This window comes from Lynx rufus, unplaced genomic scaffold (genome assembly GCF_022079265.1).
Source record: "Lynx rufus isolate CCGP_SWC_20201006 ecotype Redwood Valley unplaced genomic scaffold, mLynRuf1.p SCAF_16, whole genome shotgun sequence".
NCBI classification, from domain to species: Eukaryota; Metazoa; Chordata; class Mammalia; order Carnivora; family Felidae; genus Lynx; species Lynx rufus.
The window spans coordinates 5421063-5435085 of record NW_025814830.1 but is presented as its reverse complement, the minus strand read 5'-3'; the positions used below and the strand labels follow the sequence as shown (position 1 = coordinate 5435085).

Below are 14023 nucleotides of genomic sequence, written 5' to 3'. Positions count from 1 at the left end.
ACTAAGGACGGACCAAAAAAATAACTGCTTTCCCTTTCGATGTGCACACGCCATTTTCTCCAACGCCCAGGTTTCTAGAACATAAACAGTCGTCTGGACGTAACTACTTAACGGACGGAGCCACTGAGGTCGTGGCCTGGTTGGGGGGTGGGGCGGGTGGGGCCAGAAAAAAAAAATCACTGAGACACTAAGGGCGCTGTGAGAGGTTGGGGATCTCTGCTTCCTGATAAAATCTCTCAGGAAAAAGACGTGATAGAGAGGAAACGATTTTCCATCAAAACAAACAGAAGATAAAAATGGGCCAAACTGTGTACGAATTAACACTAAATTGAAGAGGCCCAAGGAATGGATTTCAAAATGCTCTCACAACAGTGACGCCTATGCTGGGGGTGGGGGGGGGCCAGTTCTGACGGTCACATCTGGACACAGGCATCAAATCGGGGATCCTAACACCCCGTCCCATCGGAGAGGCCCCCACCCTTCCAGATTCCCGCCATATACACACTCTCTCCCTCTCTCTCCCTCCTCCTGGTGACTCACCTTCTTCCTTCTTCCTCTTTGCCTCTCTGTCCTCATCCTTGCTCTGTTCTTCCAGGATATCCTGAATCGGCCGTTTAGGAAGCTGTTTCCGAGCTGGGAAGGCAAAGGGCACAGTAGGGCTGACCTCGCTGGCCTGTCTGCCCCCCTCCCCAGTGAGCTCAGGCCCATCGGTGATGGGGGCCCCTGGAGAAGTCTCTGGGACCCTCCCCATTCTGCCCCGAGGCGGGCCTCATCCTTCAAGCTGTGCTGCCTCCTGGCTGTGTGACCCGGAGCAAGTTACTTAATTTCTCTGTGCCTCGCTTGTCTGCCTGTGCAGAGTGAAAACAACCCCCAAAAGTTAGTGACGCGGTGATGCGCTCGGCTCAGGACCCAGGGAGGACTCTAGCAGACCCCCTCAGTGCCCTGCCTGCACCCCTAAGACCTGACCATCAGTGCATGTCCTGGATGGCTCTTCCGGGGCCTCAGACGTCTGCGAGAGGCCAGGAAGCAACGGGTCCCGCGACGGGCCCTCGCTAGTGACTCCCGTAAACCAAAGGAGCCACCGTGAACGCCCATCTTCTCCCGGCTGGGCCACCTTCCCTGAATCCCTCACGGTCTGCGTTCTCTGTGCTTCCCAAAACAAACGACTCGCATTTGCACTCTTGTTCTGGAACTTCTGAGGCCGCTTCTAGAAGACCCCAAGCGGGTGCTCAAGCGCGGTGAGGAATTCACCGAAAAGGCAACTGCAGTCTTTTTTATCGCCATCTGTCACCTTCTCCCCGGCCTCCTGGACCCGGTGGCTCCTGCGCGTGGCTGCAGCAGGGACCTGCTCTCAGCCGCGGCCGGCACGGTCCTCCTCCTCGCTCAGAAAGCCGCCCGTGTCTCCCCACCAGCCCCTGAAGGATAGAGTCTTTGGATGTGGGCCCCTGTCCTACCTCACCTCTCTCCGGCTGACCTTCTAACTCCTCCCACGCCACATAACCCTTTCTTCCCACCCCCCACCCCCACCGCCGAACTGCTGCTGTTCCCAGACACGCTACGCTGTGTCACAACTCCGGACCCTGGCACGTGCTGCTGCTCGGTGGCCCTCTGGGGCAAAGTTCAGAGGTCATTACCTCTAAAAAGAATTCTCCAACCCCCCTCCCCCCAACCTAGGGCCAATCTCAGCGTCAGCCCTGAGCCACTCAGCTGTGTCGTCATGAACCCCCCCTCCCGCAGCCCTCCGGTGGTGCCCCAGCACCCCCAGGACGGGCCCCAGGCCCCTGGCCCAGCACGTGCGGGCCTCCGCGAGCCAGCCCCGCTCTCCTGTCTCCCCGCGCACTGCCTTCAAGGTCTCCCTGCTCCCCGAAGTGCGTTTCATTCTCCAGAAACATTCCAGGGTGTGCGATCCCCGGAGCGCCCTCCCGAGGCCTCCGTACAGGCTGCACCAATCCCTTTCCAAGGCTCAGCTCAAGGTGTCACTCCCCCCGCACTGGCTCAGGTCTGAGCTCCCACGTACGTACAGTGCCCTATTCCCACCGCTATTGTTTTTCTTTTTTTTTTTTTCGTTAAAAAAAAAAATTGGGAGGGAGACTGGGTGGCTCAGTCGGTTGGGCAACCGACTTCGGCTCAGGTCACGATCTCGCGGTTCATGAGTTCGAGCCCCGCGTCGGGCTCACTGCTATCAGCACACAGCCTGTTTCAGATCCTCTGTCCCCCTGCCCCCAACCTGCCCCTCCCCCGCTCGTGCTCGCTCTCTCTCTCTCAAAAATAAAAACAAACATAAAATTGTTTAAAGCTTTTGTACGCGAGTGTAATTAACATACGGTCTGTTAGTTTCATGTGTCACAACTGCGACACTCGTCGTCTGCCATCACACGAGGGTCTCTCACCTGTGCTCCCCCTGTACGAGACCTTCCTGATCCCTCAGGGGACACAGGTGCCCCTCCACAGGCCGGCTTCCCACGGACCTTCTCCAGTGTCCCTGCTCGGTGTCCCCAACCCTGTGCGCTGAGCTCCAGCACGCCAGGGCATCGGTGCCCTGAAGGGCCTTCCCGCCGCCTCCTTCCGTTAACTCTCTTCCCTCCCCGTTCCCTGCTTGTTTTTCCTTGTCCTTCAGGGCTTGGCTTGGGGAATCTCTCTTCCACAAGCCTCCCTTGCGTCGTGGCCCCGGCCCCGTGCTCCCGCCGTGAGCTGCGCTGCCTCCACGATGGCACGTAGCCACGGTTAGAATAACCAACACTTCCTGAGCCCTCACTACGGGCCAGGCCCAATTCCAAGCACTTTACGCCTATTTCCTCTTAATCTCTGTATGGTAAATGCCCAGTTATGGTCATCTCTGTCCTACAGATAAAGCAATTTTCGCTCAGAGAAGGTAAGTCATTTACCCGAGGTCACACAGCCAGCGGATGGTGAGGCCATGCTCTCAACCACAACATTAAGATCAGAGCTGGGACGAGGGTGGCCGCCTGGTGCAGAAACCCTCGCGTGCACAAAGAGGAGCCATGGAAGGGGCATCCTTCCTGTGTGTCCTTACCTGTGCGCCGCTTCGGGATCCCCGTTGGGGAGAGGCCCGCAGGAGAGGTGTTGGAGAGGGGAGGGCTGCCCTCGGGAAATGTGACAGGGCTGGGAGGGGAGACCTGTGGAGAGCCTGGGGCCGGCTTCTGGAAGGCAAAAGAAAGAGCAATTCTACAGTGAGGGGAGGAATAGGGGCCACCTCCTCGTCGAGGGTTCAGTCCCAGTTCAGGCCTCCTCCTCTCTTACCTGGGCCTCACTCCACCCTCCTGTGAAATTTCATGGTACCAGACTCTCCCCATCACGGACACTAATTTTTCTAAATGGACTCTTTTTTTCTCAAGTAGCAGAACTTTTGACTTTTAGCTAGGCATATGATGGCTCAACTAAAAACCCCATTTCCCAGCCTCCCTTGCAGCTAGGTCTGGTCAGGAGTCTGAGAACCTCACTTCCCAGCCTCCCTTACGGCTAGGTCTGGTCAGGAGTGTGAGAACCTCACTTCCCAGCCTCCCTTGCGGCTAGGTCTGGTCAGGAGTGTGAGAACCTCGCTTCCCAGCCTCCCTTGCGGCTAGGTCTGGTCAGGAGTGTGAGAACCTCGCTTCCCAGCCTCCCTTGCGGCTAGGTCTGGTCAGGAGTCTGAGAACCACACTTCCCAGCCTCCCTTGCAGCTAGGTCTGGTCAGGAGTGTGAGAACCTCACTTCCCAGCCTCCCTTGCAGCTAGGTCTGGTCAGGAGTCTGAGAACCTCACTTCCCAGCATCCCTTGCGGCTAGGTCTGGTCAGGAATCTGAGAACTACACTTCCCAGCCTCCCTTGCAGCTAGGTGTGGCCAGGAGCCTCACTTCTACACGAGGCAACATAAGGGAAAATGATGCACACTTCCCAAGGAATGTCTTGCCCTTCTCACTGACTGAATATCGACATTCACTTGGACAAGAGCATCCAGGGATAAAAATAATGGTATAGACGCAGCCCGGGTCTTCGACACGGAGAGACTGGCACACTCATCCTGGACTTGCTGTGCTCGTTAGAAAGAAATTCCTACCTCGTATCTTGGTTTCAAGTGCTACTCTACTCATCTTACAGGGCCCCCTGCCAGTTATTAAGTGATCGCCCCTCAGCTCTCAGCCTACCCCGTCCCCTCTCCCTCACGACGCGGGGACTCTGAGAACCCCCTTCCCACTCTGCTGTGGCGCTGTGCATCACGCGGTGCCCGAACGGGGCCCACGCCAGCTGGATCCAACTTACGGTGTTTCCGACGCTCATGGGGCCTGCGACGTGACGCCCCACAGACACCAGCCCCCTCCGCCCGGTGCCCCTTCCTCAAAGATCTGACCAGGCTTTCAGGGCACCACCTGTAAGCTCAGAGACCCCGGCACCCGCCAGCCAGCGTCTGAAGGTCTGAACTTCGGCTCTCCGCTTCCAGGCGTGGTGGCTGCCTCCTGCGGTGACTACCCCCACGCTGCCTGAGGGAGTTCTCCCTTCACCCCTGCAGTCACCCACTTGAAAACCGCATTCCCGGTTGGCCATTCTCTGTATTAAGCTCTCCGTTCAAATCACTCGTGTGGTCTCCCGCTCCTCTTTGGACCCTCATGGATACGGGCCCCAAAGGAGGGTCGTGAAGGCTGCCAGTGACCCAACACCTCTTCCGTCTCTCTCCTGCTCAGAACCGGTCCAAGGATCCCCAGCAGCCCCAGGGCAAAGTCCAAGCTCCTGAAGATGCCCCCGCTACTCCCTGGACCCCGTGAATATACTCAGGGATGTGGCAAAGGGCCATTCAGGCCGCAGAGGGAATTAAGGTTACTAATCAGCTGCCCGTTAAGTGACTTTTTTTTTTTTAACGTTTTATTTTTGAGAGAGAGAGAGCGAGCGTGAGTCGGGGAGAGGCAGAGAGAGAGAGAGAGAGAGAGACGGAGGATCCGAAGCAGGCTCCGCGCTGACAGCACAGAGCTCCGCGCGGGGCTAGAATTCACGAACCGCGAGATCGCGACCTGAGCCAAAGTCAGTTGCTCCACCGACTGAGCCACCCCGGCGCCCCCCCTTAAGTGACTTTTAAGCAAGGGAGGGACGGAAGCAAATGTCTTTGGAAAAGATGAAAAGCCCTCTGACCTCCGGAGAGACCGCACGTCTGTTTTTGAGCCCTTAGTCCGTATCGTGCGTTACTCTCAGATCCGTATGTGAACAGACCCCTCTTTACGCACAAGCCCTGGGGGGCAGGCGCCACCGGGAGCTGATGGGAATTATGGCTCCTCCCAGAAACCGCGGGGAGGCTGGGGGGGGGGGGGAGCCTACCTGGCCTTTGGAGGGCATGAGGGCTTCGTCCTCCTCCTCCCCTTCGCTGCCCAGGACCCGGGCCGCCTTCCGCCCTGGCCTCTTCACTGGAGAATCGTTCTCAGGCACCTCTCCGTTCCGTTCCTTCAGCGCCACCCTGGAGGGTGGGAAAATGGAGGCGTTCCAGCAGGCAGAGAGGGGGTATACCGCCCTGAACGTTCCAGCGCCTTCCCTGAGTTTCATTCCCTCCCTTTCCTTTCAAGCATTTAACGGGCTTCTTCTGGAGGCCTCCTTCCCTACACTCTTCATCACCCGTCCATCGACCACATCCTACGTGCCCACCTCCTGTGATGAGCGATGCTGGGGGGCGGACGGGAGTCCCTGCCGAGAGCAGAGAAGGCCTCCCTTCTTCAGTCACACAAGCCCCTGGGATGTGGCGAAGGCCATGGCCTCTCGGCTAGAGACTATACTTCCCAGCCTCCCCTGCAGCTAGGCGCGGCCCTGTGACGGGTTCTGACCAACAGGATGTAAGGGGTAGGACTGATGCACGCAACCCGCTCCTGACTGCTCGTCCCCGTGTTGTCTTACTGCTGGGACTCTCGGACTTGCCAACCGCCTTAACAACCCTGAGGTCCTGGATCCGGCCATGCCTGAAGCCGGACCTACCTTTGGACTTCCCAGTTACCGGAGCCAAAAAAAATTCCCTTTAGGGCTCCAAGACATTCTGAGCGGGGCTCGAAACACTTAGAGCCAAGAGGGTCCTGATTGAGAGGAACAAATTCACCACGTCCTAGCCCCGTTACCTACTTTGGAGGTGGCTCTGTCTCTCTGCTGGAGGTCTCTTTCTCCGGCTTTTTTGCTTTGCCCTCCTTCTTGGGGTGGAAAAATGACCTAGAGGAACACAGGAGGAGGGGAAAACAGGAATGAATACAGCACAAATGGGTCCTCGGATCGGTGCCCCGTTCTATCGCTTCCGACGCGGACTGCCGTCCCAGCACGCAACAACTCCCTTCGATAAGGAAAGTGACGCTCTGCCGGGGGGGAGGGCGGGGCGGGGCGACGCTCTGCTTATATTTCCCATCCTGACACCCGACAGCCATGACACATCCCAATTTTCCTTCAACAAGTACCAGCTAAGCACCTCCTAGGCGCCGGGGACCTGGCCGGGCCCCGGGGATTCGGCGGAGACCCAGACACAAAGCCCCCACCCCCGAGGGGTCGACACCCAGTAAAAGAGGCAATATTAAGTCGCTAAATATAAAATGTCAGGAGGCGGGAAGTGCTCTTATGAAGACAAACAAGGCAAGGCGTCCCCTCTCCACTTGAGACTGGCTCGCCCGAGTGGCTGGCTTCCGGAGACCGGAGTCCTGAGCAGGGATGGTGGGAACCCATTGGCGCGGGCACCTCGCCCACTCTCTGCCGACCGGGTGAGGGAGGCCAGTGTCACTGGGGATGTCCCGTGCCCCCTCCTACAGGGTGATGCCAGGCTGCTGCACTTCACTGCCCGTGACCCCAGTGACAACAACATCGGACAAATTTGGGGACCGTCTGCAGGCATCTTGACAAAGTCGGAGAAACCGTCCCCCAGAGTGACACCAAAGGGAACGGGGGAGGCATGACAACGAAAGGGAATATGGGACTCCGAAACGCAGCCTGGAACAGAAAAAAGCGTTAAGGGATAAACCGTTGAAACCCGAACATGGCGTGGAGCGTAGTCAACAGTAATGTCCCAGAGCCGGCTCCTTCCTGTGGCCGACGGACCAGGCACACGAGGCGTCAACGGTGGAAACCCGGGGCGCCGTGTGCAGGAACCATTCTAGAAGCGCCTGAGTGGCTCCGTCGGTTAAGCGTCTGACTTCGGCTCAGGTCATGATCTCGCGGCTCGTGAGTTCGAGGCCCGCGCCCGGCCCTCTGCTGACAGCGCGGAGCCTGGTGCCTGCTTCGGATGCTGTGTCTCCCTCCCTCTCTGCCCCACCCCGGCTTGTGTTCGTTCTCTCTCTCTCTCTCTCTCTCTCGCAAAGTAAAACAAATAAACACTTAAAAAAATAAATAAATAAAAATAAAACCCGTTCCAGAATGGCTGACTTTAAAGCAGCCAATCAGTCAGCCGGTCCAGCCAAGAAAGCCATCAGACACACTGTCCGCCCAGGACAGGCTACGCCCAGATTTGTCGTCATGTGAGAAGAACGGAGCCTGTGATCTGTGACCTCCCAGGTCTCCGGGCTGGGGGTCCAGGACTGGGTCAGCCTAGAATCCATCCACTCCTTTTGGGAGGGGCCCCTCCACACACTCTCCGACTGGGACACCCCCCTCAGAGTCCCAGTGAGAGAGTTGGGGCTGCTGGGTCCAACCGAGCGGTTTCAACTCCACAAGCCGAGGTTTTCCCCTTCTCGTTTCCCCGAGGCCGGCCTGCATCAGGACAGGGTTTCCCAACCTGGGCGCTACTGATGTTTCAGGCCGCCCGTTGTTGGTGGCGGGGGCTGCCCTGTGCACTGTCGTCCAGCAGCGTGCCTGGCCCTTCTCCAGTAGATGCTGATGAGAAGCGCCCCCTCTCTTCCCCCTAGTTATGACGCTGCCGGCTGTTCCCTGGGGGGCCGAACCACCGACTGCAAAGCACCGGGTCAGCACTTCTGAACCCCGTGGCTCAAAACTGTCGGTCGACACACTCACTGTCCTACGCATCGCGCTCCCCGCGTTACCTTCTGACTCTTGGAAATTCCAATTTGAAGAGTGACTTGTGTTCTTCCAGGAAGAGGCACAGAAAGAGAGAGAGAAGAGCAGAGACCTTTAGAGAGTGTAGGACAGGGCGGGGTGGGGGAGTTGTTTCCTTACATGATACTACGCTGCATGGTGACGTCCGAATTCTCTCTCCCCCCTCTCCTCCAGCCAGATGTTCCTGAAACAGAAATCCCAATAGTTGGTGAGAATACGGGTCGTGCAGAGACCGAAACACACGGCCTTCCTTCTTCCAGAGGGAAGAAAACCCCACAAAGTCAGAAACATGAGTTCCTCCACCGAGACGAAACTCCCGTTTTTATGGACCAAAATGACTGGCTGGTGGGATTTATTAGCGAAGATAAAGTTCCGGAGGCACCTGGGGGGCTCAGTCGGTTACGCATCGGACTCTTGATTTGGGCTCAGGTCATGATCTCCCCGGTCGTGGGATCGAGCCCCGAGTTGGGCTCCGTGCGGAGTGTGGAGCCTGCTTAAGATGCTCCGTCTCGGGGTGCCTGGGTGGCGCAGTCGGTTAAGCGTCCGACTTCAGCCAGGTCACAATCTCGCGGTCCGTGAGTTCGAGCCCCGCGTCAGGCTCTGGGCTGATGGCTCAGAGCCTGGAGCCTGTTTCCGATTCTGTGTCTCCTTCTCTCTCTGCCCCTCCCCCGTTCATGCTCTGTCTCTCTCTGTCCCAAAAATAAATAAACGTTGAAAAAAAAAAATTAAAAAAAAAAAAAAAAAAAAAGATGCTCCATCTCCTTCTCCCTCTGCCCCTCCCCTGCTCGCACTCTCTTTCTCTCTCAAAACAAAAAAGAAAAAGCTCCAAGTCAGAACAAGATAAGAAGGCTCCTCCACGGAACAGAGCTTTCTTCTTATCTAATATGAACACATACTTAAGATCTACAGTTTGTTGTTGTTTTTATTTCAGTTTCCTTTGGGTCTTTTTTTTGCAGGGGAGTTATGTTTTAAAATCAGGGGAAAAAAAAAACTGTTTTGAGGTGATTATCTAATATCCGAAACGGCCCTGAAACGTGGAAGTCCGTTAAATTATATCCACTGGCGTATATAAACCAGCCACTGAGCAGTTTCTAAGGTATACTGCTCACAGAAACCAGGAGCAAAATATCAGGCAGAGAATACCGATCTCAGAAAGTTCTGTACTGGGGCGCCTGGGGGGCTCAGTCGTTTGAGCGTCTGACTCCTGATCTCAGCTCGGGTCTTGATCTCGGGGTCCTGAGCTCAAGCCCCGTGTTGGGCGTGGAGCCTCCCAACAACAACAACAACAACAACAAAAACCACAAAAACAAAAAAGAGAAGAAAAGAAAGGAAGTTGTGTACTGTACTATTCCATTTACACAACATTCTCCAAATGACAAAACTCAGGATGGAGAAGAGATCAGGGGTTTGTCGGAGCTTAGGGACGAAAGGTGGGGAGCGGCTATAAGGGGCAGCACAGTGAGTGCCTTTGTGGAGCTCTTCCACACCCAGACCGTGGTTGTGGTTACACAGATTTACACATGGGTTGAAAATGCACGCGCGCGCGCACACACACACACACACCCCTGGACAAACTCTGTGGTCTAGTTCCCGGTACCGTCCCCTGCCAACTTCCTGGTTTTGATATTGGACTCTGGGTATATGTCACCCCTGGGGGAAGACAGGGGTACTGGTTTTACAACTTCCTGTAAGTCTATAGAATTCTTTCAATTAAAAAAAAAAAAGGCAGAATCTACGTGCCAATGTAAAAAGAAGTTCTAGGTATATATATATATACTTTTAATTTTTTTTGTTTTATTTACTTAAGAGAGAGACAGCATGAACAAGGGAGGGGCAGAGAAAGGGACAGACAGAATCCCAAGCAGGCTCTGTGCTGTCAGTGTGGAGCCGGATGTGGGGCTCGAACTCGTGAATTTTGAGATCATGACCTGAGCCAAGACCAAGAAGTTGGTCGCTCCACCGACTGAGCCACCCAGACGCCCCAGTATACGTATACATATTTTTAAATGTTTGTTTGTTTGTTTGTTTGTTTTGAGGTGGGGGAGGGGCAGAGAGAGAAGGAGAGAATTTCCAGCAGGCTCCACACGGTCAGTGCAGAGCCTGACGCGGGACTCAACCCCACAAGCCGTGAGAGCGTGACCTGAGTCACGTGATCGAGTCCCTAGGAATACTTAAGTCACACTCGAAACAATAATAATAAATAAGAAAGAGGCAGAACGGTGTACGTAATATGCTCCTAATTTTGTAAAACAGGAGAAAATACGATCCTGTTTATTCTTTCGTATTGCTTTTATTTGCCAGATAGAAACTACGGAAGGATAATCAAGAAGCCAACAGGCGTGGCTGGGGGCACCCAAGGCGGCTGGGAGGAAGGGTGGGAACCAGACCTGTCATACCTCTGTCCCGGTTTCATGTGAAACCCTGCGTATCTATTACCTGTTCAATTTCTAGGCCCCATGTAACTATTCAAATGTCATTGTCCAGGGGCGCCTGGGCGGTTCAGTCGGTTCCGTGGCCAACTTTGACACAGGTCACGATCTCACGGTTCGTCAGTTCGAGCCCCGCGTCGGGCTCTGTGCTGACAGCTCGGAGCCTGGAGCCTGCTTCGGATTCTGTGTCTCCCCGTCTCTCTCTCTGCCCCTCCCCCGCTCACACTCTCAAAATTAAACATTGACATATTAAAAAAAAAAAAAAAAAAGAAAAAATTGTACTTACCCAGCCTCCCAATCCCTCTGGGAAATGCCCTCCCTGCCCCCCCAGCAGCCAGGCGCCCTGCCTGGCTCTGAGCACTGGATGAAAGTGATTTTACAAATGAGGCGAGAGAAGCAGAGAGGTCCAGTAATTTGCCCAAAGTCACACAGCCTGAGGGGTTGCAAAGCCAGGACCCGAAGACAGGTATCTGGCTCCAAAGTCCGTGTCCTTAACTGCTACCTATTCTTTTTTTTTTTTTTTCCTTAATTTTTTGAACGTTTATTTTTGAGAGAGAGAGCGCAAGCAGGGGAGGGGCAGAGAGAGAGGGAGACACAGAATCCGAAGCAGGCTCCAGGCTGTTAGCACAGAGCCCGACGCGGGGCTGGAAACTATGAACCATGAAATCATGACCTGAGCCGAAGTCCGACGCTTGACCGACGGAGCCACCCAGGCCCCCCGAAACCGTGCCGTGTGTTGAGTGCAGTGATCGTCACGTAATTCGACACATTTCAAAACCGGCAGAACCATACGCCAAAAAGAGGAAGTTGACTCTACGCAACTTTTTTAATATTAAGGAAAACAAAACAACCACCACCAACTCTTGGAGTTACCACTGACTCAACCTCTTTCTCTCACGCCCAAAACTCATCAACCCATAAATCCCACTGGCGCCGTCTCCAAAAGATCCCCCACAGTCAATCCCGCTGCCACGAATGCTGTCCTAACCTCTCCCTCTTATCCTTCCCAGTATTTAGCACAACCGGACCTTATAGATTAGAATTTGCCCCACTCTCTAGAGCAGTGCTTCTAACACAATTTTCTGCACGATAGAAACGTTCTGTACCCACGTAGTCCAAAAAGCTCACTCTATCCACATGGGGCTTCAAGCATTTGAAACGCAGCTAGTGGGGCTGAGGAGTTTCTCATTTGTTTCTAATTTAAATTTTAAAATGTACATGTGGCGGGTGCCTGGGCGGGGGCTCAGTCGGTTAAGCATGAGACCCTTGGTTTCGGCTCAGGTAGTGGGTTCGAGACCCCGTGTAGGGCTCTGTGCTGACAGTGCAGAATCTGCTTGGGATTCTCTCTCTCCCTTTCTTGCAGCCCCTCCCCCGATCACTTTCTTGCACACTCTCTCTCAAAACAAATAAACAGATAGATAGAATATTTATATGTGGCTAGTTGCTACTGTATTCAGCAGTGCAGAGCTAAAATGCTGAGTTCCATAAAGGTAAGGATTTTGTCTACTTTGTTCAGATTATGGCCACAGGACCCAAACCAAGTGCCTGGTCCTGAATGCATTGGCCCACACATATGCCTTTATTTAAAAAATCAGGGTCGGGGCGCCTGGGTGGCGCAGTCGGTTAAGCGTCCGACTTCAGCCAGGTCACGATCTCACGGTCCGTGAGTTAGAGCCCCGCGTCAGGCTCTGGGCTGATGGCTCGGAGCCTGGAGCCTGTTTCCGATTCTGTGTCTCCCTCTCTCTCTGCCCCTCCCCCGTTCATGCTCTGTCTCTCTCTGTCCCAAAAATAAATAAACGTTGAAAAAAAAAATTTTTAAAAAATAAATAAAAAATCAGGGTAACAAAAAACATCATTACTGAAGAATTACTAAGCAAGATCTTTCGATCTTTCAAAAACCTGGAAGCCACAGGGCAAGGAGTGAAATATAAAAGGGTCTTTAAACAGTTTAGTCTTTCTGTCCTCGTTAATGAAAGCTCACATCTCCTGACCTGTCTGCTCCCCTGACCACCCCCTTTTCCACCCACGGAAAATATTTTACACCATTCCCCTAAATCCGCTACTCTCTCTCATCCTCTGAGGCTTAGAACAGCTCAATGTCCCCCAAAGACGACTGGGGAAGCTGAGACAGGAGAAGGAAAGTGACTTTTTGCTCAGGGCCACATAGCCAGCCAATGATGGATACCAGGAATGGAGAGTGCCAGCTCCACGAACCGCCTGGGATTATGTTTACGATACCCCAGCCCACTGAATCAGAAGTTCTGGGAATGGGGGGGGGGGGGGGGATCTGCAAGCCTAGCAAACTCCCAGAGAATCCTAACACAAAAGGATATTAAGGAGGTCTCACTTAGACTCCACTGGCCTTTCCTTCATGCCTCCCTCAGGCTAACTAACAGGTGAGAGATTCAAATGGGCTGAAATGGGGACGGGGGGGGGGGGGGGGGGGCCAAGAAGTGATGTCCTTGATCCCATTCCCTACCGACTCTCCTCAAGGGTTCCCCGCAGCTTTCAGATGCCAGCTCCCCTTTCCAAAGGCTCATCTCTACCAGCCACGTGAGCCCCTGCCTCGCCTTACCCTTCAAGCCTCCCCCTCACCTAAGGTCATCAACATCCTTCTCTCTCGGCTCCCCAGGCTCCTCTGACCCTCCCTCCACCCCTTCGGGCAACAATAAACCCAATACACAGAGACATTTGATTTACTCTCTCCAGGGCCCCCTCCCTTCCCTGGCCTCGGCAAACCCCACCTCAGCTCCGCTCCCTCATCAGGCATCCACAAAGCCAGACCTCTCCTTACACAGAAGGTTCCCGACCCTTCGTTTGCCCTTTGCCTAGACCTGGACCCTTCCACTAATCTCTCTCTCTGCCCCACCTCCGTCCAGCGGGATTCCCTCCCCACTTAAAGCCGACCCCACCTCTCCTGGAACCTTTTCCCTGGCCCCGCCTGCTAGCATCTGGCCCCGCCCAGTAACAAACTTTTCCCCTCCCCCTTCCCCACCCCCTTCCAGGTGGGCCCGCCTCCCCGGCCATTCAATCTCCATGGCCCCGCCTACCAAGCATTTCCGCCCCCCCGCCCCTCCCCTCGAGCGTCTACGACCACGCCCCCCCCGCGGAGGCACCGCCCCTCCAGGCCTCTCCTCAAACCCCGTCCGGTCCTGCGGACTCCGGCCCTCGTCTACCCTCTACCTGGCCCTCTCTCTCCCGCGGACGCCCCCCGCCCCCTCAAGCGACCCGCTGCGGGCGCTCTCCCTTCCCTGCCACGCTCTGGGCCCCCTGAGCATCTCCCACGCCGGCTCCTCTGCAGCCGACCGACCCCGCGGAGCCGTGGGCCCCGAGCGTACGGCACGCGCTACGCCCCCCAGTCTCCCGGCCCCGCGTCGGCAGCCCCACTTGCCTCGCGCCGGCCCCGCGCGCCGCTGTCTCGCGCGTCACACCCGGAACCGCTCGGCGCTCGACTGCAGTCCTCAATTGGCGCCACGGAATTCGCGCGCAGACTTGGGCGGGCGGGGGCGGGGCCGCGCCGGGGGGGGCGGGGCCCGGGCGTCGTCCCCTCCGCCGCTGCCGCCCGGGGGACGCTGGGAGTTGTAGTCTCCCCGACCGGAG

General features: G+C 55.6%; 1 protein-coding gene across 7 annotated transcripts in view; it reads right to left on the bottom strand.

The window, feature by feature from the left end:
- LIG1 (DNA ligase 1) overlaps positions 1-13913 on the bottom strand; it is a 44569-nt gene extending 30656 nt beyond the window's left edge. For 4 of the 7 annotated variants that reach the window (XM_047077720.1, XM_047077721.1, XM_047077725.1 and 1 more), the window contains exons 1-6: positions 8377-8403; positions 8115-8178; positions 6090-6173; positions 5304-5439; positions 3035-3161; positions 541-633 (exon numbers count right to left, since the gene is read on the bottom strand). In XM_047077720.1, the coding sequence (XP_046933676.1) occupies positions 541-633; positions 3035-3161; positions 5304-5439; positions 6090-6173; positions 8115-8178; positions 8377-8401 (529 nt within the window). In that variant the 5' untranslated portion in view covers positions 8402-8403. Of the gene's footprint in view, positions 1-540; positions 634-3034; positions 3162-5303; positions 5440-6089; positions 6174-8114; positions 8179-8376; positions 8405-10430; positions 10536-13814 lie in introns of those variants that run through there. The other 3 variants (XM_047077723.1, XM_047077724.1, XM_047077722.1) reach the window with 3 other exon arrangements.
- Between the last annotated feature and the right edge of the window lie 110 nt (positions 13914-14023).